At 38.5% G+C, this 25,020-nt stretch overlaps 1 protein-coding gene across 13 annotated transcripts in view; it reads left to right on the forward strand.

Moving 5' to 3' along the window:
- The window catches only part of HDAC9 (histone deacetylase 9), a 496,147-nt gene that overhangs the window by 19,290 nt on the left and 451,837 nt on the right, over positions 1-25,020 (forward strand). For 12 of the 13 annotated variants that reach the window (XM_075492939.1, XM_075492948.1, XM_075492937.1 and 9 more), the window contains exon 2: positions 22,202-22,314. In XM_075492939.1, the coding sequence (XP_075349054.1) occupies positions 22,296-22,314 (19 nt within the window). In that variant the 5' untranslated portion in view covers positions 22,202-22,295. Of the gene's footprint in view, positions 1-17,771; positions 17,876-22,201; positions 22,315-25,020 lie in introns of those variants that run through there. The other variant, XM_075492935.1, reaches the window with a different exon arrangement.

The following is a 25,020-nucleotide window of genomic DNA, read 5'->3' on the forward strand; positions in this document are numbered from 1 at the left end:
CTTTAATTATGTTTGAAGAATGTTCTGGTAGATATTGTTGTGGGGATGTCAAGCTGTGACATGCTGGAAGAATCTGGTTTAAGTGTCAAGACTTGGTACAGGTGCGTAGCAGGAGAGTTACTTTGGTGTAAGATGGAGTATACAGAGAACTCTTGAACTTGGAGATGTTACCAGTTCAAGCTAGCTCTTACCGGAAAAGATTGCATTTTAGCCTTGTGTATGTTTGAAATACATATTACAATGTAGGACCTGATCTTGAGCATTTTGGAATGTTGACAGCTCAAATTGTTTTGTTTTGTTTTGTTTTTTCCTCTTTTAATCATAGTGTTAACCTACAAGTTTCTGAGCTTGATACAACCCTGATATACTGATTAGGTCTTTAATGATGTTGAGAGTAACAGGCTCAGGTTTATTCTATGTTCTGAATATATCCTTCAAGTATTCATTATTACCCTAATCAGATTATTTGTAACAGTCATGTTACAAACTATGTTTTTAAGTGCCAGCAAGATGTAATTGCATTTAAGCATGGGTTTTGGTTGTCGTTGTTTTTTTTTTTTTTTTTTTTTTTTTGACACTAAATCAGTTCCTTTTTTGGTCTTGTTAGCCAGTGCATTTCAGATATTAAACTTGTCCTTCCTTTTCTTATGTAACACAGGTGTGTCAGCAATTACTTTTCTGTTTCTTTTTAGAAGCACTTAGGGGCAAAATGGGGGACAAATATTGCACTATAATTGAATAAGAGCCTGGCTTTTTTTCTTTTCTGTGATTATGCTGCACTTTTATTTTTGGTGAAGAGTAAGATATGTGCCTAACTTCATGTTCATGATTAGTTTCACTGATTGTTTTTTGGATGACTTGGAACAAAGTTTGCCCTTGTTAGATCAGATCCTTAAATCTTACAAAGAACGTGCATTGTAAATGTGTTCACAGTTGCATAAATGCAGCTAATGAGTCCCAAGAGGCAGATAAAGACCACAGCATTGTGAATAGAATAACCTGTAATGAGCACACTGACCCTTTCCAAAAATTAGTCAAGTTTGAATTAATACCAGGCAAACTCCTTTGAAGGGCTAAAGGAAGTCAACGCAACGGCAGTAGGTATAGTATGGAAGAAGATGTGGGAGATACAGGAAAAAGGAATATAAAAATAAAGAGATTGAGTTTAACTTACTGTGCTGCAAATGATTGGAGCTTCTAAGAGTAATGTAATTAACCAATAATGTACGAAAAATGGATTTAGCATGTCTGAATGAGAGAACCAGAGTAAATTCTTTCATTCGAAGCTGCTGCAGTGTTGATGCTTTTGGCATAATTTTAGTCTGACTATCTACTGTTCTACCATAATTAAAGCAACCTGTATGACCAACCCAGTGTTCAGTGGAGTGATGTGGCAATCCCAGGCAGAGTGGGTTTGGTTGCTGGAAGAAGCCGTGTTGAAAAAAGCCTTGGAACTGTTGATAGTAGTCACTGAGTACCAGCTACATCTCAGAGCATTAGTCATAGCTCTGACTTCTGGAGTACCTGTTGTGGCCAGTGAAAGGACCTCAGAGGTCTCTATAAGCTATTCTTTAGTCATATTTGTGCAGATACTCCACTGAATATTCCTAATGGTATTTTCAGAAGAATTGGGGGTTGGAAGAGGGCTGTGACTGCAGCAGGTTATCATGTCAATGACAAGACACTAGGAGGTATGGGATAAATGAAGAGGATTGAGGATCAAAAAGCCACTATGATTTTACAGTGGGTGAACTGGAGAGGGGACAATGCTATAGAAGAAGAGATGGTTAAGAAAAACTCCCTGAAAGTGGGCCTAAATATGGCCCAGTATCCTGTTGTGTCTTAATCTCAAGAGAGCTTTTGCATAGGAAACTTGAAATGGCATTAGAACTATTTTTGGTTTCAGAACAAATGGATTGGTACTGAGTACCTGAAAGTGATACGAAGGCAATGTGTTGCTGAAGACTAAAGGCTGCTGTTCCCTGTAACCTTTTTTTCTTTTTCTTTTTCCTTTTTTTTTTTAAAGAAACCTCATTTTCCTTGAAGACTTGAGTTCCTTTTCCACTGTCCAAGTTAATTAGGTATCGACTTGATGTAATGATAGACTAAGAAATTTAGGATTTCAGATAGTTGACCCAAACCACAAGATGCTTTCCAAACTACTGACAGTAAAATTTAACTCGTTCAGTGTATAGAAGAACAGTTTTACTGGTAGAAGTGTCTGAACAAGAGATGGCTTTACTGATGTAAATGCTACTTCCTCAGTGCTGCCTCTGTATTTAAAGGGATGAAGGAAGGGAGCAGGCTGTAGCACAGGTGGAGGAATGGAGCCCAGTGTTTAGGTTAACCTGGAAAGCAAAAATCTAAATGCTCGTTTTTCAGGACTAAATTGTCCAAGAATGGTGTGCAGACCAGGAGAATAATTTTTCTTTTTGTCAGCTCTTTACATAGATGGAAGATAGAAGTCTATTGGACACGTGCTGATTCCTTTGTGTGTCCTATTCTACTTCTCAGCTTAACTATCCAGACCTGCTTCTTTCACCTGACCACAATTAGGTGACCAGCCTTCCTCCTGTTATGGGCTGTGCGCCAAAATACTCATGTGTCTAACAAGCACAAGATCTAGGCCACGGGTGCCCTGGGAGTGGTTTGCAGGCAGGAGACAATGCTGGTTCCGTTGGGTCCCACCTACCACTTCACTACAGGATGTGGCTGATTTGGAGAGGGCGTGCAGCGAGACTGCAAGCTCTTTGTCAGCAAACCGTGCTGTTCTGCTTTCTTCTATAGCCGGAGGATTCTGCTTGTGGGCACAAGGACTTCTAGAAAATATTAGAAGAGGGGTTTTCTATTTCTTTCCTCCCCGCCCCCCAACTTTTTCACAGTGGGAACCTAAGGTCTTGAGTAGTGTCAGTGAAACCTTGGCTTGATGTGAGCAAGGTATGGGGTTAATTAATTCAAGTTTCCCAACTTTCTTTTTTAATGTTATTATTTCACAGATTAATTTCACATAAGCTGTGTTTGCAGGTTGTATTTTGTATCTTTTATCAGCAGGAATCCTTAATTCCCTTCTCTCTTAAATGTTACTGTAGTATTTTTTTTCCTTGTTCCATCAATAAAGGAGATTGCAGATCAGTTCTGACATAGTGTGGGGATTAGATTTCCAATGTCGGGGGGAACCCTCCATCCCCAACAGCATGGTCTTTGGAATTGCATATTCATAGTGTGCAACCTTAAAACAATTCTTGCTATTTTTGCTGTTTTGCTGAATGCACCTAAAAGTATGTGTAGATGCAGCTTTTTGGTTTTATTGCTAATACCCCCACACTCTACTATCCCTGAGAAAACAGTCAGGGGAAAAAAAATAAAAAAAATAAAGCAAGCATGTGAAAGAAGTAGACCAGTGCAAACACTCATTGGACAATGCTTAACTGTCCGTCAGAATTGCTATCATAGTCCCTTCTACACTTGTACAGGCACCAACAGTAGTCTTTTGTCCTGGTAAGCAGTAGGAGGAAAGATAGCTTTTGCTCTCTGATCTTTCTTTTACTGGGAGGTGATGAGATAGTGTAGAGTTCTGTCCATCAAAGTTATTAATAGTAACAAGTCTTTGGTGGTGATTAGTTTATGTTAGTGTGTATTGATAGTATTGATAGGGTTCAAGTCTTGCACTCTGGAAATGTGCAGTGGGATGCAGACAGGTGTGCATCCACTACCACATTAGACACAGCTGTCAGGGTGAGGTTGAGAAGCCCATACCTGCTTCAGCCAACGTGCATCTGACTGAAGTTTAATATCCTCATTTGTAGGAAGAGAAGGGATTTACACACATCTAAACCCAGCTTTTTTGACGTTTTTAGTATTGTCATTCAGTAATGTAGGTTATAACCAAAAGAAAATCTTTTAAGGTCTGCTCAGTGAAAGAGACTTCTGGCTTGGGAAATCCATAAACTGTAAATCACTGGAAGAGTAAACTTGGGAGATGTCAGTGTGCACCTTTTGTGGTTTTGTACACTTTATGTAAGCATCAGATGTTGTGGGAGATGCAGTTCTGGCTGAGATAGACCCACAGCATTTTCCCTTGTATACAGAATGATTTAGAATGAAGAACTTGATGAGAATCTATGAAGTTGTAGATCTACCTGAAATAAAATTGTGGTGTTGCTTTTACTTTTCTGTCCTGAGTACGCAGAGTGGCTGCATGTATTCAAGACCTGCCGTTTGATATAAGGTAACATGCAAATGCCCTCTGAGCAATGTGTTTTTTAGAGTGAGGTAGCGATCCAGAGGCAACAAAGACAACCGATGTCTTTCAACAGTATATATTGTAATAGAATCAGAAAGAGGTTGTTTCTTACTCTAATATCCTAAACATTAATAGTGGAAATAGTGGAAATAATAATTTCCACCAGTGAAATAAGCTCTAGAATTCTATATCGTATTTATTATGGGACTGACTGATCTCATTTTGAGAAAGCAGAGCTGTAGCTTTAAATGCCTCTCTTTTTTAACTGAGGTTTTGCTGTGGCAGGGAAACAGTAATAGTACATATTTTTCATCAAAGCAGCTGCTGTAGTCTGTAATGCATTTTCTTTGGCAGATGCCTGCATTTAATTGTGACTTCTGTGCCTAAACATAGGTAACGAAAGCCTCTCCATCCCGAGGAAAAGGTGTCTCTCTCACTGACAGTATTAGCAGATATTCCTGACTTGAAAAAGGTATTGTATTATTTGAGAAAAGGCTATAATTTTTCTTTCTGAATGTCTTACCTAGTTCTCTTGCTATATGAAGTGCATCATGAAAAAACCCACATTTCTGGTGAGTTATCAGTATCTGTTACTTTTCCCTACCACAGTTAGTCATAAGACTAGAAAAAGAGCAAAGAGAGAGACAACTTTTTCCTGGGTCTCGGCATATTGACTTTTTTGTCTGCATGAGAAGATCTTTTATTTTTGTTAAGGTAAGGATAAAAAAGCATGAAACTTTGAAAGAGGCGATAGATACCACTTTTTCTTTATTGTCCAGAACTTGAACCATGTCAATAAATATTTAAGTGTGATGAAACTGAAGTAGCAGAATGTCGGAACATTGCTGTAGATTTCAGCAGGATCAAATTTTTATTATTGCATTAATATATGTATTTTCCACTTCCCCTGAAAATGCTTTCCCCCTGCTGAAATGGGGATGTTTGCTGTCTTGCTCTATTTAAACATCAAAAAGGTACATGAAACTGTGGCTTCTTTGATTTGTCTACTGCAGGAGTTGCCTTGCACCTCATTTTAAATTTTTTTTCCTCTGGTCCCCCCCCGCCCCCAGCTGGTGCTGTCATACTTACATTTATTTCTGAATGGAAATTCTGCATTTCTGAACACCATTATAACTTTTACTCACTGCTTCTTTTTCTTGTCTCTTTATCATAATAATTGACTATTTTAGCTGAAGGCATATCTTGGGATAAAGCTCAGTTTCTTAGATCATCTTCTGGCAGCCTAGCAAATTCTCTTAACCTTTTCCATGTCCTCTTCTGTCTCCTGTTCTGTTTCTCAGTTTCGGGGTTATTTTTTCTTGACTGGCTGCAGCTGGGTCTTTTTGCCTGCCTCTAAGAAATTGAGTTTCTTCCTAGTTATACTAAAACAAAAAAAGAGGGCTGAAAATGTAGCATGCCAGCTTTATAAGGCTTTGGCAGTGATAATGAGAGAGATGCATCTTTTTGATCATTGTAGGCATTAAAAAAAGCTTTGTAAGGTGATTAAACTGAACAATGTTAATGGACTAATGCAATACACGTGTAGCTGCAGCATCTGCAGAGCTATTTCTTAGCCCTGAAAAGTCTAAAGGCTGTTAACTTCCATCAGCATAGGTTCCATTGTGTGCGTATGGTATTATTTATGGAATTTTTTGTAGTAGTGCTAGAAATACTATAAATTACTGGTAAGGCTTTTCTTCGGTTCACACTGGTAGCTGCTTCATCAGTATTTAGCTGTTTCATCAGTATTAAACCTCATACCAACGTCTATAACAACTTTAAATTTTTAGCAGAAACATCAACTAATCTTTCTTTTAGCATACTCAAATTAAAAAAAATATGTAAATGTGAACTTAGAATCATTGAATGGTTTTGGTTGGAAGGGACCTTTAAAATTCTTCTAGTCCAACCCCCTTGCCATGGGCAGGAACATCTTTCACTAGATCAGGTTGCTCAAAGCGCAGTCCAACCTGAATTTGGACACTCCCAATGACGGGGCACCCACAACTTCTCTGGGCAACGTGTTCCAGCATCTCATCACCCTCATCATAAAAAACTTCTGCCTTATGTCCAATCTAAACCTACCCTCTTTCAGTTTAAAACTATTGCCCCTTGTCCTGTCACTATAGGTCTTGGTAAAAAGCCTCTCTCATCTTTCTTATAAACCTCCCTTATATGTATTGAAGGGCTGCAATAAGGTCTCTCTTAACTGACTCGTAGAGATAATATCAATTCCATGAAACCAATTCTTCATTTTACTGGGAAGTCAGGTTGTGGACTTGTGCTGAAATAGCTGAATACTCAATAACTGTCTTTCTGTGGGCAAGTAGAAGGTTACTTTTTATTATTATTTTGTTTTCAATCATGTTACGTCACTTATTTTCTTAGATTTTATAATTGACATATTAATCAGAAAAATCTTTAGTCACAAATCCTGGATATTATCTCTTAGTCTTACTCAATCTTTAGCTAGACTAGAGATCCCTGAAAAGAAGGCTTATGCTGCATTTGCCTGGTTGTTGTTTTTTGAGCCTGAAATGACCTGAGATTTGGCTCACTCAGAATTTGAGTGGGTTTTGAAAGGAGATGACGTCACTACACTCATTTCTTGGGAGACCTCATCCGGTTTTACACAAGCTATTTTAGCCACAGGTTTATGGTTAGGGATGTTTATGTTCATGAGGAAAGTAGCTTCTTCCAGCTGTGGGACAATGTAGTTGTTCAATAATTACTAGTTTTAAGCTCAAATTTTTATGTTGCCAATAAAGCATAGCTGAAGTCAAACAAAGAACTTCCTTATTGTGAATGTCTGTGCCTTTAAGGTGTCTGTGTCTTTATTAAATAAATGCAATTATTTAGTAATTAATTAGGTCAGGCATTTTCCACTAGGTAGAGTGTATTTTTTTGCTGTTCTGCTTGCTTTCAAATTTTGTGTTAGGTTTTACTTTGCTGTAACTCTGTTTAGACAAGTCTAACCGTGAAGTTGTCCATGTGTCCTAAAGTCAAGAGCAATTTGATTACCGTGCCATTGAAGTTTAAAAATAAAATAAAAAATACAGTAGTATCTTTATACTAAATAAAAAAACCCCTGGATATACTGGAAAATATTTCAGTGTGATGTTTATTTACCAGTCTGTGCTATGGCATGCATAATATCCTCGAACATAATGATGCAGCTTCTGTTGAAACTTGTTTCTAGTTGAATTTGCAATATGGTTGGTGTTGTAACAAAACAAAAGGAGTTAGGTATCTGTTGTGAGGAGTCTGCAGCAGGAAATCTGCAGCGGTCTGAGCTGTCATGGACTGCGGACAGGTTGTTGGGACTCTGCCACTAAAAATAACGTAAAATCTAATCCTGTGCATCTGGATTTACTTGCTACAAGAGTTTGGCAGTAAATCTAAACATAACACTATGATTTTAATTATTTTCTCTTATGCTTCTTGCCTGTTGTGGAAAAATATCTAGGGCTGCTTTCATTAACTTCTCTTTTTGTATAGAAATACAGTTACCAAAGTGACTTATGCTTGAATGGCAGGACAGTTCATTTGGATACATATGTAATATTTATACAGAAAAAAAAAAGGTGAAAATTATATTTCTATCAGTTTAAAACCTGAGTTTTCCTAAAAATGTACTGTTAAATTCTGTATTGAATGTCTTGTAAACTCCTAAACCCCCTTTCCTTTCTGGTGTACTCACAAACCCTGCATCTGTGCTTTTATCTTAATTCCAGTTCGTTCAGAATGTACCAGTATATGTGCTAGGAATTACAATTTGTAACTCCAGTTTTGGATTATTTTTTCTTTTTCTTACTACTGGAAGATCCATCTTGCTGAAAGTTACATAGGAAAGTTGCTTGTCCCATTGCTTCCCGCAGAAGTATGCTGGAAACCCGGTTCTGTTCCACCTCCCCCATTTATTGTGTCCCTTCCTGCCTCTGTGCCTTTGCTAATCGGTCTGTGCACTTTTCTTTGAGTCCTAAAGGCTTAAGAAATGGCCTATTTTGTTTGACGTTAGTTTTGTTTACATTAGTTTGACAGGTGATGGTTTGATTTAGAATTGCTTCTGCAACCTGAAAATCTTTTTTTAATGATGACATATTTTCCTTTCAGTTTCAAATTCTACTGGCCTCTTAAAGTTATGCAGCAGTAATTAAAATCATTGCATTAACTAATGTGTGTGATTAACATATGATAGATTTGGATGAATCACAGACTAAGTTCTACGTTACCTACCAGCTAAGACAGGGATGAATACTCATTTTTTTAGTGTAAGAAGATAGCTTTTGCTATTCTTTCACCTATTTTAGAGGCAACAGCAAGAGGAATACAGTCTCACTGAAGCATAAAATGAATTCTGTGATTCTGTTTGACTGGTTGACATCTGCATACCTGTTCACTCCTACAGAATAAGAAAAAAAAAACCCAAAACCTTCTTTCACATCTGAGCACTCTAAGTTCATATCCTTAACAAACTGAGGGGCACCAACTGAATTTACCATCTCTGTTCACAGATGCAGTCTCTTCCATGGATATTCAGGTTGCTGATTATGAAAGAATAGGAAGAAAAAAATCAAGCTTTACATGCATTTAAACAACATCTTTATATTTTTTTTTTTTTTTTTTTTAATATAATGGCAAGTGCAATGTTCTGCAGTGCTCCTTCTGAAGTGCCAAAACCATCGAGTTTTAATTCAAACCGTTTTCATCCAGTCAGGGTTGCTTGTTTAAGTGAGAAGAAGTGTTGAGTTGTCTTTAGCCTTAGTTTTGCTCGTTGTGCTTTTGTTTTCACCTGAATCAAGTGGGATTTTCTTGCATATGCATAGGCATGGTTTTGGGTTTTTTTGTTGGGGGGTGTGTGTGTTTTCTTCCCCTCTCCCCCAGTCTTCACGAAACTTGGGGGGTTTAGCTGTGATTTTTCTTGAGGTCTTGAGTATATTAAATCTGCAATTCAAAACTGAATTCTAGTGTTGAAAGAACAAGCCCACATGGTTGAAACTGAAATGACTGTGCATGTGAAATCTTTCAAATTAGAGAGTACTTGCCACAGTTGTAATACTAACAAGAAGGGAAACTGAGTCACTTGGTAAGAAGCTCATTGTTTTTTGTATGTGTGTAACTGGATGCAAAAGTGCATGGATACAGAATTCATTTTATTAAATGAGGAGATTTACCTATAGCTTGTTGGTAGATAAACCTTTTAAAGCTTTTTCCTGGAACTGATATCTGAGCTGATATTTATATCTGAGATTTACAAATGCGTAAGCTTCCTTGTAATTAAGTTGATGTACAAAAATATTTGCATTTAAAAATAGTTGCAAGTATATGTATATCCATAGGATCTGATGGGGGCAAAACCAACCAATTGATTTGATGCTTGTTGGGTCTTTTATTTTATTTTTTTTTTTTTGCCTAACCCTCAGACACGGAGTGAGAGTAGACAAGAACTTGGTCAGAATGTAGGTTGTGGTTTTTTTTTTCTCCCCCCTGTCCTGCACAAGACGTACTTTCCATGACCTTTATGGATGTCGTTAGCTTTTCCCGTTATTTTACCTTAGTGTTATTGCTAAATGACAATATGCGCTTGCAGCAGAGGTCAGAATTTTCTCCTAAGTTCTTCTTTATGAGTTCAGTTCATCAGTCAGGTGCATTAATAAGTCTCTTGTATTGTGGCTGGCAAGTTCCTGTATGAAGGATGTGTTATAGTACTAACTTATAAATTATCAGAGATAATGTTTGTTTATTTTTTTCCCCAGTGACATTGGCGAAATCACAGAAAACTAATCGTGCATGAAAATAATTTTGCAAAAAATAATTTTAAAAATAATTTCACAGAAAATAATTTAAAAAAAAAAATCGCAGACTTCTACCTGTGATCTGGTTTAACTGCCTGATGCATAAAGTCTTGTTTTCTTGGTTCGTATTCCACTGCTGAAAATGCCAAAGTATTAATCAAATTTCCATGTATCATTTAGTCCCTGCTGAACAATACTGTTATCAAATGTCAGTTTTAATCCTAAACTTGTCCTGTGAAGACAAGTAAAGCTCTACTGTAAAGAAATCCACTGTCAGAGGACATTCAATGTAAATGTTCTTCAAAGCATCAGCTTTAGTAAAAGGTTTATTTTTTTGTAATACGAGCTCTACAAAATTTCTTACTTGTCAAACAATGTACATAACTGCTTAAACAATTGAAGACTCTGTGGTAATAGTTCTTTAGACACTGAAAAGCCAAAATTGAAGCCTAATGTATGTAGAAGCTAATGTAAAAAAAAAAATTGTCCAAGCTTTGATAAAATTCAATGACAGCAAATACAAAATTTTTTAATGGTAAGTTTATGTACAAAAACTCAGCTCATATGTTCTCTGGCCGTCCATATGCTTTTCCTGATGAAAATTTGACTGAAACTTGTTTTCAATGAACAGAAAAATACTTGGCTGTTAATTAAGCAACAAAAGCTGAAGGATTCTTGATGGTAAAAACAACAAAAATCCTTTTGCTGCTAAGCAGATAAAACCCACTTTTCCATCATAGATTTAAATGGAAAAGTTTGACTCAGCTACTTTTTAATGCATGAAATAACATCAGACAACTTCTCATGTAATGTATCACAACTATGAAAAAATTCCACGTAGAGGTTGCCTCTACTTCCTGCTGAGCTTGCTAACAGCTTTTATGTACCTATAGCCCCTCCCCTATGTTGATTCTCTCGTTAGTCTGACTTTACCACTTTATAAAAATCTTTCTTAGACCAAAGGTGTCAATCGCTAGTCATCATTGCGCTTGGTGCCTGTACTAAGCCCTGTTGTCCCCCTCTGCCTGGTTTGCTGGCGTAGATTCCAAGTTCCGAGCAGGAGGAACTCTGTTAGGCCCTACATAAACACAAGATGGTCTTGTTCTCACCCGGGGCCTCTGTGTGCTACGTAATGGAAGTAGTTGACTGCTTTCGGTAGGGGATTGCCATGGTTCTTGGCTTGTGTTTTACCTATTTGTAGATGCTTCTCTTTCTTTTATATTCTTGGGACTCTTGACGTAGGATGAAGTTGCCATGAATTTCTATTTCGCATGCCTTACTCCTCTGTCACGTTTATTTTTCTGGAAAATTTTCTGTCTAGTGGAAGTCAGAATTACTGGAGATCCAAATATGCCTGCGGATTTGAAGTTCTCTGCTTTATATTTTTTTCAAATACTAATTTCTTAGGTTAATATTTTAAGGCTGTTAAGCAATAAAATTCAGAAACCATTCTTGTGTCGTCATCCTGTTCCCCCCCCCCCCCCCCCCCGCCAAATGATACCTTGTATCGTAAGTGGCTTAGACTTTCTAAAAATCAGAAATATCCGTCAGTATAGAAGAGGACAATAATTTAACTGTAAATGAGGTAACACTTGTACAGCTTTTTGAATGTGCCTGTGTCACTGAAGGAATGCGTCCAACTGGACTCTATTTCTTTAGGGGGGAAGGTGGTACACGTGAGACATCAGAAGGTCACGTTTGAGACCTGTGTTCCACGGTCCATGTGAATGTACTAATTCAAGACCATTGGGGCATGGTGTAAGAGTTCTTTTCCACCTCGACATTTCAGAAAGATCTGATAACTTTTAAAGGTCCATTGAATAGCAGAGTACTGCATGTCTTAGTGGTTTGAATCCTGGATGGGACATCTAGGTCCTAATTTAATGCAAGTAGCAACAGTGGTTCTGTAGAAACCATGGATGGCTTTGTAGCCTCTGTGGAGGGGCTGGAGAGCAGCAGAATATTATGATGATTCACCTGTAGGTTTGCCTGGATTCATCCAAACCAAGCATCAACGCAAAGCTTACAGAGGTGTATTGTGCTCTAAAAATAAGAACTGTTTGCAAATCAGGTTCTGTTTAATACTATTATCTGTGCTAATATATATGCATAAACATATCTAACATGAATTTGGGTTTTGCAAGGGTATTTAGCTGTAACTTCACTCTACCCTTTTTGAAGGCAGTGGTGATAATCCCAGGTGTTTATCTTTATGATCACATCAGAGTGTTTAATTGTTACATATTGAGGAAGGTTTCAGTGAGGGAGAGAATTACCTTTTGTCTTAAAAACAGAAAAACTTTATTGCAATATGTCTAAGTGAAATGAATCCAAACAATTATACTGAAAGTAAATTTTTGGTGGTTCCAAATAAAATTTTTATAATGTCTGAGGAAGTTTATACATGAAGCTGCTCTTTTAAAATTTTATTTTCTATTTTTCTTTTTAACCTAACCAGCACATACCCTCATGCTTCCTTTAAGAGCTGAGAAGGAAAGCAAGACTGATTTCCTTCAGGGCGATTTAGAACCCAAGTCAGCTGTCTGAGATTTTCCTTTGGAGGCTTTCTCTTCTAGATAAGCAGTCTCTTCCTGTAGAGTCTAAGAGAGACAGACAGACTCCCATAGGGAGGCTAATAATTCTTGTCGTGTCATGAGATGCATTCTGTTATTCTAAGTACGATGTTGCAGAAATGCAAAATTGCATTTCTGTGTGAAGCTGTGATGTTCTGATACATTCTAATTACAAAGTCCCCCTGCTGTGAATATTCAGGTGCTGTGCATCTCAGATTAAATTTAAAACATAATAAACTAGTTGTTACGCTGCCCTTTACTCAAAAAGGTAGAGTATATAAGGAATAGGGGAAAATTGTGTCACTACCTAAAGTTCTTTATTGGTAGCTATATGTTAGTTGCCACACTGTGCAACAAGGTTCAGTAGCAGCCGAAATATGATTCAATTTAAGAAAAAAGAAAGGGGAGTGGTTGAGAGAAATTTAGTTTTCAACTGCTGAAGAGACAAATATAAAGCAAAGCTGAAATACTGTGGACTACATATTATAGGCTCAAAGGGTTCCAGAAGTGCTCTATTTACTGTCTATTTCTTGTTCTTTTGAAAGCTCGTTTCTAGTTCTAGTGCTCTGAACTAGGTTGGGTTACCTGAACCCACAGGAGAAGTCATATTTTCATAACACGAATGGTAAAAGTTTACATGTTTACATGTTTACTTTCTTCTTCTTGTGTAAGACCATTTATTAAGAATGTGTGTTGGAGTGGTGTTTTTTTTATTCTGTGTGTATGCATATGTAGAATAAACAGTCCCCCTTCCCTTCCCTTCCCTTCCCTTCCCTTCCCTTCCCTTCCCTTCCCTTCCCTTCCCTTCCCTTCCCTTCCCTTCCCTTCCCTTCCCTTCCCTTCCCTTCCCTTCCCTTCCCTTCCCTTCCCTTCCCTTCCCTTCCCTTCCCTTCCCTTCCCTTCCCTTCCCTTCCCTTCCCTTCCCTTCCCTTCCCTTCCCTTCCCTTCCCTTCCCTTCCCTTCCCTTCCCTCTACTGTAACCAGTTGTTAATCATTTTCATGGGTTAAAATTACATTTAATCTCATGCATTTTTAGAGAAATTGATGTACTTGGACACACAGCAGGCAGAGATGGGTAAGAGTATGCTCTTTTGGGTTCAGCAGAGTTGTTTCCTTTCACGTAATTCAAAAGTGGGTTTTGTGTATTTTTTTTTTTTAATTATCAGTGAATAAGTTACTAATGATTATTGATAAATAAATTATTGATTAATGAAGTCTTGCCTCCTTCAAGTTTCCTCTGAATTAAGCACAGTTTAGGTCAGTAGTGCAGATTTCACAGTGCTCATGTAAGTCTCTGTACTCCTGCTGTCATTTAAATTTGCCTTTGCTCTCCACAGAAGTCCGCTTAAAATTTTTCAAAGGCAAATTTAAGAATGTTCTTATAGTGTGATACAAAGCATTGCTAAATTAGGTGCTTGAGTTCTGTCTGAGGCTTCCTTCCCAGGAGCCTGGATAATTAGTTTTGGCAGTGCTGGGGAAGAAGAGCAGAATATGAGAAATTCAGAATTTGAGATTTCCTTCCAAGTAATCTGGGCTCTATAATTTCTGGTAGTGGCTCACTTTGTCCAGCTTTTTGAGAAAAAGAAAAATTCATAAGAGGCAGATGCTTTCCTTCAGTTATATTCATCTGATGGAAATTTCTTCACACCCTTGTGTGTGGGGAGAGGACTATACCCACTTTTGAACTACCTACAAGGGCTGTTCTTCGTGTGTCTTGGAGCTGCTCGCAGAATGACTGAGGCTGGAACACATCTCTAGAAATTGTTCTTTGTGCATTGGCATTGAATAAGACAGTCAGCTAGAGTAGGCTGATGAAGGCCATGTTCACTTGGGTTTTGAGTATCTCCAAGGATGGAGACTACACAGCCACCTGGGGCAACCTGTTCCAGTGAAAAAGGTTTTTGTTAGTTTGTTTCTTTCCTTATGTTTAACTGGATTTCTTCAGGTCTCTGATGGTATTTTTTTTTCATTGCTAGCCACCAAACTTCAGTTTAGAAGTAGTATCTTGCCCTGTGAGCTACCCATAGGGCTTAGAGAAGCATTAACTTCTGATACTTCCATCCCTCTTTTCATCAGGCTTTGTGGAGAATCTGAGAAGTCCATTATGTTTCCCTGGCTCCAGCAGGGTCCATTGGCAGGACTCTGGGAATGCAGGAGGGAACTCTTCCTCTCTGGAAGTGCCTGTGTATGATGATTAGTGATACAGTCTTGCCTGTAGTTATGTTTTACAATGCTTCAAGTGGCAGAAGTGATAGAAGTCAAATTTGTGCTTCAGTGATCTTCTAATTTTATGATTTGTTTTTCCCTAGCAGAAGTTCTTTTTGTTTCCAAAATATTTTTAAGCAATACTGATTAAAATCTGGCATAATAAAAAAAAAAAAAATCAAAATGTGGACATAAAGAGGCTAGCCTGTCTCGTATTTTCTTTCTGCTGTGAAAGCATCATGCAGGCCAGTCTCTCACTTGGTGAGGTCCCTGCTACTGCCTGGTAGTACTTGATGCAGGATGAATCTTGTACCTCAGTACTGCTTTGTGAGGGGGCAGAGGAGGGCACAGCTCGATGTGCACTCCTCTTGGCCCAGCCAAGGGGCTAGCGTGGAGAAGGGAGACAGGACAATTTAAGCTGCAGTAGAAGTATTTCTGCAGCTGTGTGGTGAACAAGTTCAAAAGACCTGATGAGGCTGAAAAAAATGGTTGTTTTTAGCTACATTGTATTTCCAACTGGCTTCACTGGGAAACGGAGCAGAAGCTTGTGCCAATTTGTTGTAATTGGCATAGCAGAAGTCCAGCCAGCTGCTTAGCAGCACGTTATTTAATCCTGCAGATTGAGACGTAAGACTCATTTTTAATGGAAGGCATCATCTCATCTTTCTTTTTAGAAATCTTATTTGCTTCATCTCTGTAGTAGATGGTGAGTGTAAAAGAGATTGACCAAATGGCTGTATGGCTCTTTTGCTTGCTTAAGAGAGCTTCAGAAAGGAGGATTTGTCTTACTGGACAGAAGCCTGAGCCTTCCCACTTACAGCTGCATTAAGTAGTACGCTCACAGTATGCGTGAGGTATAAAACTGCTTAATATTGCATATGAGTAATTGAAAAAGTACAGTGATGTAACTTACTCTTCAATAGAAATAACGTGAATTTCTTGACTCTTTAATTTCTGCATCTAGCAAAGGCAGCCCAGTTCAAATGGGTAGGGAAAGGGGTTGGTGGCTTTGCAGTTACGCAGCTGATGCTGAGACACAGCACGATCCAGCCAGTGTGTTCCTGGTGAGAAATGAAGGGACTATATTAACTAATCGCCTTTCTGCACTACATTGTGCATCTCCTGCAACCCCGTATACTTCAACGTTTGTGATTTAAAACTAGCTATATGTTAGTAGTATAGCTGAGGATTCCTCACAGACTCTCGAAGACATACTTTTCTGTTAGGCACTGTATGTCAAAAATGACTTTGGTGGGGAAGTGCAAAGAGCATGATAGTCCAGAACTTGCTGCTAGAGTAGTTCTTTAGTACTGAACCTGCAGGGATATGGACTGCAAAATTGTTACAGACTTCAAAAAGTTCTTAAGTAGCTACCTAATTAAGAATAAGGTACCTGAACACCTTATTGTAAAAATATTTAATCCTGCACTGAGCTCTGGATACTGAAGGCATTGCTCTTCTGTGGTACCCTGAAATTCTCACTGAAAGCAGTTATATACCCCAATATCTCTTGGACTAGACTTTGATAATGCAGCTAGTAAATGTGCAATGTACTTGTATATAAAAATCACTGGCTAATAGTGTTATTATGCATACTGTCCTGGTTTTAGTCTACCTTATTTTATGTTTGTAAGCCAAATATAATAGAAATGCAATAAAAGAGCATATAGCCATTTGCTCTTTGAGCTGATGCCTTTAAGTCCTCCATGTTTAGAATTCACACCAACATTTCTTAACACGTGATCTTGTTTTTTTCCTTTTCCATATGCCAGCTTACTTCCTAATCAAATTTTGAAGGTTCATATAAGGTTAGAAGGGCTGGATTTGGCACTCTGGCTTATGTGGGTGAAACTCATTTTAGTAAAAGTTCACTGTAATTTGTCTTCCAGTCTTTATATTGCCATGCTTTTTTAAAAGATCTTCTGCTTGATCTCCCCCCCCCCCCCCCCCCGATTTTCATTATATACAGTATGAATACTTACTCAAGATTTTTGTGTAAAATACCAGTGATTTGGAAGAAGTTTTTTTTTAACCATCAAGTTTTTCATGCTCTGTAGAGAAAAACTGTTGTTGTTGGGTTTATTTGTTTATTTTTTATTGTTTTAACCTTTCAGATTTGTTTTAATTGTGCTTTTTACTAAACTGCTTGTTGGACAACAGAATTTGTACTAATTCTGACACCTGTTTTCGATGCTTAGTTTTTTAACACACAAGCTGTTGTGAGGAGAAGGGATTACTGTTCCTTTCTTGTGACACTTGAGGTGAATGGCCTACAGGATTTTGATCTCAAGTACAAGACAATAATTTTGTCAATAAGTAACTGAAAGCTATTTTAAAATAATATATCCAGCAGCGAATCAACTAGATGTGTTATTAGGAGTGCCAACCTGTCACATTCAGAATGTAATGAAGTGTAGCATTCTATATTTTTATCCACAAAATCTCTGTGTAATGATTTTCTAAACCCCTTTACAAATAGAGATATTTTGGAGTTGGGTAAAAAGTCCTTCTGGAAGAGAAAGATCTGGAAGATACCTACAGGATGTAGTTTTGAAAAACCTGTGTTTAAGGATTCATTTCAAAAGTGCTCATGAAAAATTCATCTTGGAGAAGGGGGAGATAGAAGTAGAAATATCTGTTTCATCTGAATTCTGTTAATTTGTATTCACTGCATCCTATTTCAGAAACCCAATTCCCAAAATAATTTTGAAGTATAGGCACAAGATAGAAGAAAGGTAGTCAGTGAATATAGTCTTGGGACAGCACAGTGAGAGATAACAGTTTAAAGGAATGGTATTAACTTGAAATGCTTACTTTCGATTGAAAATGTTGTACCTATTTATAGTCATGAGAAACATAAGCTTTCTGGTGGCCACTGGGCATGCAGACCTACATTCCATCTTGTGCTGTTCTTCTGTAGCAGTTTCAAAGCTGCATCAAGCCTTGGAGCACATGAACTACTGAATTTCCTTTGAAGAAAAAGGAGCAGGTTCATTGTTCCTGGGTGAGCAAATGCGAGTCACTGATGAGCAGCATCACCGCCAGCGATATATCTGAAGGTAGATGCTAATTTGCTGTATATTGTGCTATAGCCTAATATGCCAAGTTGATGACTTGTTAACGAGTTATCATCCAGTTAAAGTGGATTGCCTTAGGAAATGCAGATAGTCTATACTGAGTCCCAGAACCACTTGCTGTACTTCCGTATCTTCAAGATTTGACCAGTCAGGAGCTGTGTGCTGGTTTTTGTGCGTGGAGGTGGAGTATAAATGCATCTCCCAAGGAAGATAGTACTCTGCATAAAATTATAATGTATTGTGGCCAGCACTATGCTTTTTTCTTTTGGTTCAGCGCTAACGTAAAAAATATGTGACACTGCAGTTCATACTGTCTAATTTACACTATGACGTTCCTTCAGTAAAAGGGAAAGAAATGAAGCATGTCAGCTTATCAGTAGAAGTCTATTTGAATGACAGTGTCTGTGTTGTGGATGTAACTCTGTATATGACAATGTGGAATTTTTCATGGTTCTAAATGTGAGCTTTGACAATATGAGCCTTGTATCGTATTTGCAACGAGTTGTTAAAACTGAACCTGAACAACAACATTCAGCTACTGAAAGCTTTGCATTTACAACAACTATATGGAAATAGAGTATCAGGCAGGATGCCAACCACCACTTCATAAAATATAAGACTACCAGTGCAGTTGAATTTACAAAATTCCTTAACAGAAATCTTTTTACGGGGATCCCAGCAGAATGCTTTCTTATATGGAAGTTATTCTCAGTAGGTTTAACAGCAATGAATATTCAGTGCTGATGCTGTCTGTGGTGATCTTGAAAGGGAAAAATCCTTAACTTCCACATCATGGAATCACAGAGTAGCTGAGGTTGGAAGGGACCTCTGGAGATACCTAGTCCACCCCCTCCTCAGGGCTGGGTCAACTGCAGCAGGCTCCCCAAGGCGGTGTACAGTCTCCAAGGATGGAGACTCAACAGACTCGATGGGCAGCCTGTTCCTGAGGTGTTTGGCCTCACTAACTGTGAAAAAGTGCCTTCTAATGTTTAAATGGAATTTCCTGTATTTCTGTTTGTGCACATTGCCTCTTATTCTGTCACTAGGCATCACTGAGAAGAGTCTGGCTCTGTCTTCACTGCTCTTTACATAGCTGCTCTGCAATGGAGCACCCTTTTTCCTCCGACCTTGGTTTTCTTTCTGTTTCTCACTTTTCTTTCCCCCCTTCTCTCTCTGTCTGGTGTTTTCTGCCCTGAAGTATGTTTTCACAGAGGCTCCACAAACTTTGGTGATGGGCTAACCTTTGGCCTGTGGTGGGGCTGTTGCAGGGCCGGCTGGACCAGCTGTGACTGGCCCATGGCAACCCTTTACCTTCTCCCACAGAGTCCACCCGGGCAGCCCCCCCACCCCTCCCCAACCTTGCCACTTACATTCAGTAAACCCATTTTCTCTAGCCCATTGAAGTCCATCTGAACGGCAGCACAACCATCTGCTCTGTCAACCACTCCTCCCAATTTTGAATCATCTGTAGAATTGCTGAGGGTACGCTCTGTACCATCAGCTAGGTCTGTAATGAAAAGCAGTACTGGCACCAGTATTGACCCCTGGGTGCTCCATTAAAGTGACTGGCCTCCAGCTGGACTTTGGGCTGCAGATCACAACCCTTTGAGCCTGGCAGCTCAGCCAGTTTTCAGCCACCCCGCTGTCTACTTATCTATCTGTATTTCACAATATGTCTGTGAGGATGTTACGGGAGACAGTGCTGAAAGCCTTGCTTTTCAGCACTGATAAAGATAAAGAACATCCACTGCTCTCCCCTCATCTGTGTTGCTAGTCACTTCATTGTACAAGTGGCCAAGGTTGATTGAAGTGTAGGTTGGCCAAGCATGATTCTCCTTCATAAATATATGCTATTTCCCATCACCTTTCTTCCCTTTGCATATTTCCCTTTGCAAACCCTGGAAGATGTTTCCAGGATTATTTGCTCCATCGCCTTCCTAGAAATTGAGGTGAGGCTGACTGGCCTGTAGTTCTGTATTCTCCTTCTTGTCCTTCCTGAAGGCAGGAGTAATGTTTGCTTTCTTACAGTCTTTGTGAACCTCCCTTGATGGTCATGACCTTTCAAAGGTAATCTGAGAGTGGCCTTGCAGTGATATTGGCCAGCTCCTTCAGCACTCATGGGAGCATCCATCCCATCAGGTCACATGGGCTTATGTATGTCTAGCTTGTTTAAGTCTTCCCTAACTTGATTCTCCTCCAAGGGTAAATGTTCCTTGCTCCAGAAAAGCATGGAAGAGCTATGAAGCAGCTTCTTCCTACAGAGTTTCAGCAAAGCTGGTATCCATAACCCAGTGGTTCAGGATGGGTGGGACCGTTGTATTGACCGAGTATGGAATGTCAGTATTTGCACTGACAGGAGCATGCCAGGCGTATCTACTGATCTCTCGCTATCTTAGACAACTACCTCAAATTACTTGCAATTATTTTTACTGGGGGAAAAAAGTGGAAATTTTTTTATGTGAGGTGAAAGCTTAGCCATTTGAGCGTGCAGTGTGAACTGACTGCATGTTCTCTGGTCATACTAGCTTCAAATATCCACTTAGATGGGAGGGTCTACGTGAAGTGAAATTAGACAAAATGGTAGTTTTACTTATGGTGATTATAAAAGTGTTTTCCTTAGAATATTGTCAAATCCTAATGTCCAGACTTTTCTATTATGTTTAGTTTAAATCTCTACTGAAAATTCACTCTAGTAAAGTCCATAGTTAAGCATTAATATCCATTACTTTACTTTATGAGATACCACATAAAGCTGTGGCTGGATCCAGCTGAGGCTGGATACTGAATGAATGGATGTTGGATTCACTGGAAAATGTTTTTCATTATTTGTGTAGCTGTTAAGATAATAATGAGCTCTCTGAAACTAAATAATAATCTCAGAACTTGGCTAGCCTGAATTGCGTATTTGTTGTACTTACGTTGATGAATCTTGGAGCTATATAGGGAAGTAACTCGCCTGCCTCAATCAAGGTAAAGATGTGCCCAAATAGAGGTTTGGGGTTGGATTAACAGTAGAGGCTGTTCAGTTTAATAGCAGTTCCATCTGATATTTGATGAAATTTGATGCATGAGGTAAGCAAGGGAAAGTAACTAGGATTTTCATGAAGTATCATGAATTTTGGTTTTACAGATGCTGTCTGCTGGAGTATTGGATGTGTCCAAATACCATGCCTGTTTGAGCAAGCTACTTTAGTGGGCATAAAAGCAGAAGTTACTTATCTAAATGCGTGATTTCCCTTTCTTAAACGATAATGATGCTAAACTTAAATGATTATACTTGGTTAAAATGTAATTTACTATCTGAAATTTGGCTGAGCTCAGCTTGAAACTAAATGTGCAGTTGGTGGTTTAAAAAAAGTGACAAAAGCTGCTAAAATATTCAGCACTAAGAATATCTTTGACTACTTAGATGCTTCAGGAGCAGTGGCTGAATAAGATAGTCATAGTCGTTGTAATGCACTACAACCTTCTCCTCTCTCCCATTATGCTGTTTATATCACACTTGAATGAAAAGATATTTTAGTTCCCTGAAATCCTCTCCTCTGCAGCTTTAAACTTTCGGCAGATGGGAATATTAGAGGAACGCTTTTGCCTCTGCTTCTGCATTGAACTGAGAATGCCACAAGACTGCGGAAGGATTCAGCCAAATTGCAGAACCTTCCTTGCCCTGCCCTCAAGCAGCCTACGCTATTTGCAACTGTCTCGGTGGTGTCAGAGATGTCATTAGCTAGTAGTGGGAGATCCATTCAACTATGCTAATTATTTCAACAAGTTCTATTCTGAATTACGTAAAAATTGGAGATTAAGGAAGTAGTAGATATTCCAGAAAGGCTTTTGAATGCAGATCTGTTTCTGCATGTTCATGTTTCAATGCTGACTGCAGATGTCTGCCGTAAGAGTAAAGCTATGAATTGGCCACTGCTTAGCCATAGGGATATAATCCAGCTATTTCTTCCTCAAGTCTTTCAAACTCTAATTCATGTAATTCCCTGATCTTAGTGGAAGGAGAAAGGACCAGTTAATCCTTTACTTTCCAATATTGTTATGTGACTATAGATGGGCTGTAATGCAAATTTGTATCTGAGTCTGGACTGCCCTGAAGCTTGAGGATTTTTAGCTTTAGTCGTGTTTTCAGTGGTCATCAGCCCTTGAATTGACAGCAAAAACGTACTGAAAGAAAGAACCTTTAGTTTGAGAAAGATTTCAAATGTTCTTCTGTTTAAGTGTGGCTGACATAACTACCATCTCTTAAAAAATAGTATGTTGTTAATGTATAGGTCAAAGGTGTTTTTTCTTTATTTTACTTAGATTCTCCCCACTTCCAGAAGAACCTCAAAATCTGAACAACTTCTTCCACAGTTTGGCTTTACACTGTCAGCAAATTACCATTCCATCAAGAGCAATGAGTTCCACAACACCAGGTCAGTTTGTTTGTTTATTTTTATACCTCACTCCTGCAGAGCACCGTCCTCTATTAGGATGTACAGAAATCTTTGTGTTGATGCAATGGATTTGGGAAGTGACTGGTATGCCAGCTGCACTTCATAAGATATGACTGTCTTATAAAACAGGATAAAGGCTATACGGGCAAAAAAGGCTGTTTTGGGGGATACTTTACCTCAGGTGAATTATAAAGCCGGTATAATCCTACAGTGCTTTTAAAACATTTTTGTAGAGTTATTAAGAAACTGAATAATCATGATTGGACATGAATAGGCATCTTAAAACATTTTAATTCTTAATACTTGTATTTAGTCTTTAAAGTATTATCTGCCTTTGCACAATTGCCTTGTTTAAAGAAAGTGCAAATAGTATTCTGTTATTTTTCTTTTTTAGCTCTGAAGTCATATTTGCCCACATTGGGCATTCTCTGTAGAGCTTCCTCTATTAAGGATGTGTAATTAACAATGTTCTCTGAACTTGCTTTATCTGATACCTGCAAAATGAGTTACTGCAGGTTCAGCTGATAGAAAGTAAACTATTAGCAGCTGTACCCCGTGTTCAAACTTTCCAAGAAACAGAATGCTGCATATGGAATATGCCTTGACTTCAGTTCTTTTGAGGAGTGAGAGTCCCCGATTCAAATCTGTGCAATGTCCCATATGGTTCGCACTTTGTTCACCCACACTTGAAGTATCTATTTCTAGTACTGTTGGTAAAATAACCCTTTACAGGTGGCTTATTTTATGACTGCTTTGGTTTTGTGCAAACAGCCTATAAAAGCATCAGGGAAAACACTGTAATGGTTAGTGAGCTGTATTTATCTGCTAGATGCCCTATCTCATAGAAATGTAATTCAGTGAGGATTTTTGGAGAATTGTTGATTGTAGTGTTGAAAACTGGCAATAACTTCTTTTACATTAAATGGAGTCAAGCATAGCTGGCCTCTTTTTCTTACAGTGCAATTTAGCACATGCAGTGAACTATCCATACAAAGTACGATGGGACATTCAGCAGAAAGGCATGTCTTTGTTTTATCTGTATCCCACTGGTGACAAGTATGAAATAACCTTGCACTTTGCTAAACATGCAGTTCTAATTCCAAGATACTCCAGTTGATGGGGTATCTTTCTAATGCTTATCTTGCTTTAGATATAGTCTGCAGAAATAGCCAAAAAGGAAATTGGCACTCTCAAAAACAAAGTAAATTTTCCAATACTCTTACTTATTAGAGTTTGCCTGTTAAAACTCCAAGCTGCTTCACCAACCATGTCAAAACACCTCTGTGGCATGTGCAGAGTTGCAGTATTCAAGGGCAACATCACCCATGGGATCCTCATTTTTCTTTCCCTCAGTGAAAGGGAAGTGAGGCAGGATTTATTTGGACTTCAGTCTGGCATCCTGCTTGAAGTACATGCTGTGGTCTAAAGGAGGATGAGTGTCTCCTTGTGGCATCTCTTCTGTCCCCGGATTGAGGGAGTCTGAGATGTGTTTTGTGTACTGTTCTGTCACCTTTTGGCAGTCACTCAAATTTCTGCTTTCAGTACAGTCACTGTAATAGACTGGTAGGGAATAGAGTGGTAGGAAAGGCCTCCCATTTCTGTGAGCAGTTAACACTCGATTATTAGAGTTTTTTAGAAGATAAAAATTGCTGAATTTTCTTATTGCATCCACAGTAACTGAGTTCCCCCTTCCCAGTCCTTTTCTAACATGCATATTTGTTCATATGTGGCCAATATGCCTTTGTCCCATTGCAATTTTTATTGCTTCTTTTTCTTTCTCCTGGAGTCTGTTTTTGTGGAGGTGAACTTTATGAGATGAAGAGATAGAAGGGCAGTTCCATCCAGCTTCTAACTTGAGGTTAGAAATACATACTAAGATGTACCCGTTTCACTTGTAAGACACTGCAGTAGTTGAGGAAGTATCTCTAGTATTCCAAAAGAAACATTAATTGGATTGGCACTGACATGAGCAGCTTGTTCCTGTGATGGTTAGCCTGTCTAAGGCAGTTCTTGCGTTTATGGCACATAGTTTAAATGGCAAAAGGCTGCTGGAGATGCATCTCGTAGTGTTAGAGTGGGGGGTTTTGTGCTCTTGCTTTTTTACTCCTGAGAATCAGGGCATAGGTTGCTATATTCAGTTACAGGCAGTGGTTAGGGCAGTTTAAAATAATTTCTAAGCAGGAAACTTTAAACATTCCCATTTAATACAGACAGTATTTAAAACCTCTTTTTTTCTATTGTGTAATACCAGGATGCTACCTCATTTGAATACCAATCTGTGTGTCTTATACATAGTACCTGTGAAAATTTCCATAATATATTGTAAATATCAATATTTTACGTCATGGTTGTAGGTTACAACAGAATGGTAGTTGTATTTTTTCATTTTACAAGTTGTCTAGCCCACATATATATAGCTTGTGTATAGACATTCATACATGCTGTTTACACAGAAGATAAGTATACTTTAAAAAAAAAAAAAAAAGAAGGAAAAAAGCAAGAGGCAAACTGGTAAAGCAGTGCTACTCTGTAGATGAATGGTATAGGCCAGCCCACTTCATGGAAGGCTTGTTCTGTCAATGAAAAAATTCTGAAATGCTGTAGAAAGCTTCAAGTATTGTGTGCTATGCTAAATTTCTCTATATTTTCACAGTGTGCTATGCCAAGTGGAGGAAATACTTATTT

This window comes from Mycteria americana, chromosome 2, assembly GCF_035582795.1.
Source record: "Mycteria americana isolate JAX WOST 10 ecotype Jacksonville Zoo and Gardens chromosome 2, USCA_MyAme_1.0, whole genome shotgun sequence".
Classification (NCBI taxonomy): domain Eukaryota; kingdom Metazoa; phylum Chordata; class Aves; order Ciconiiformes; family Ciconiidae; genus Mycteria; species Mycteria americana.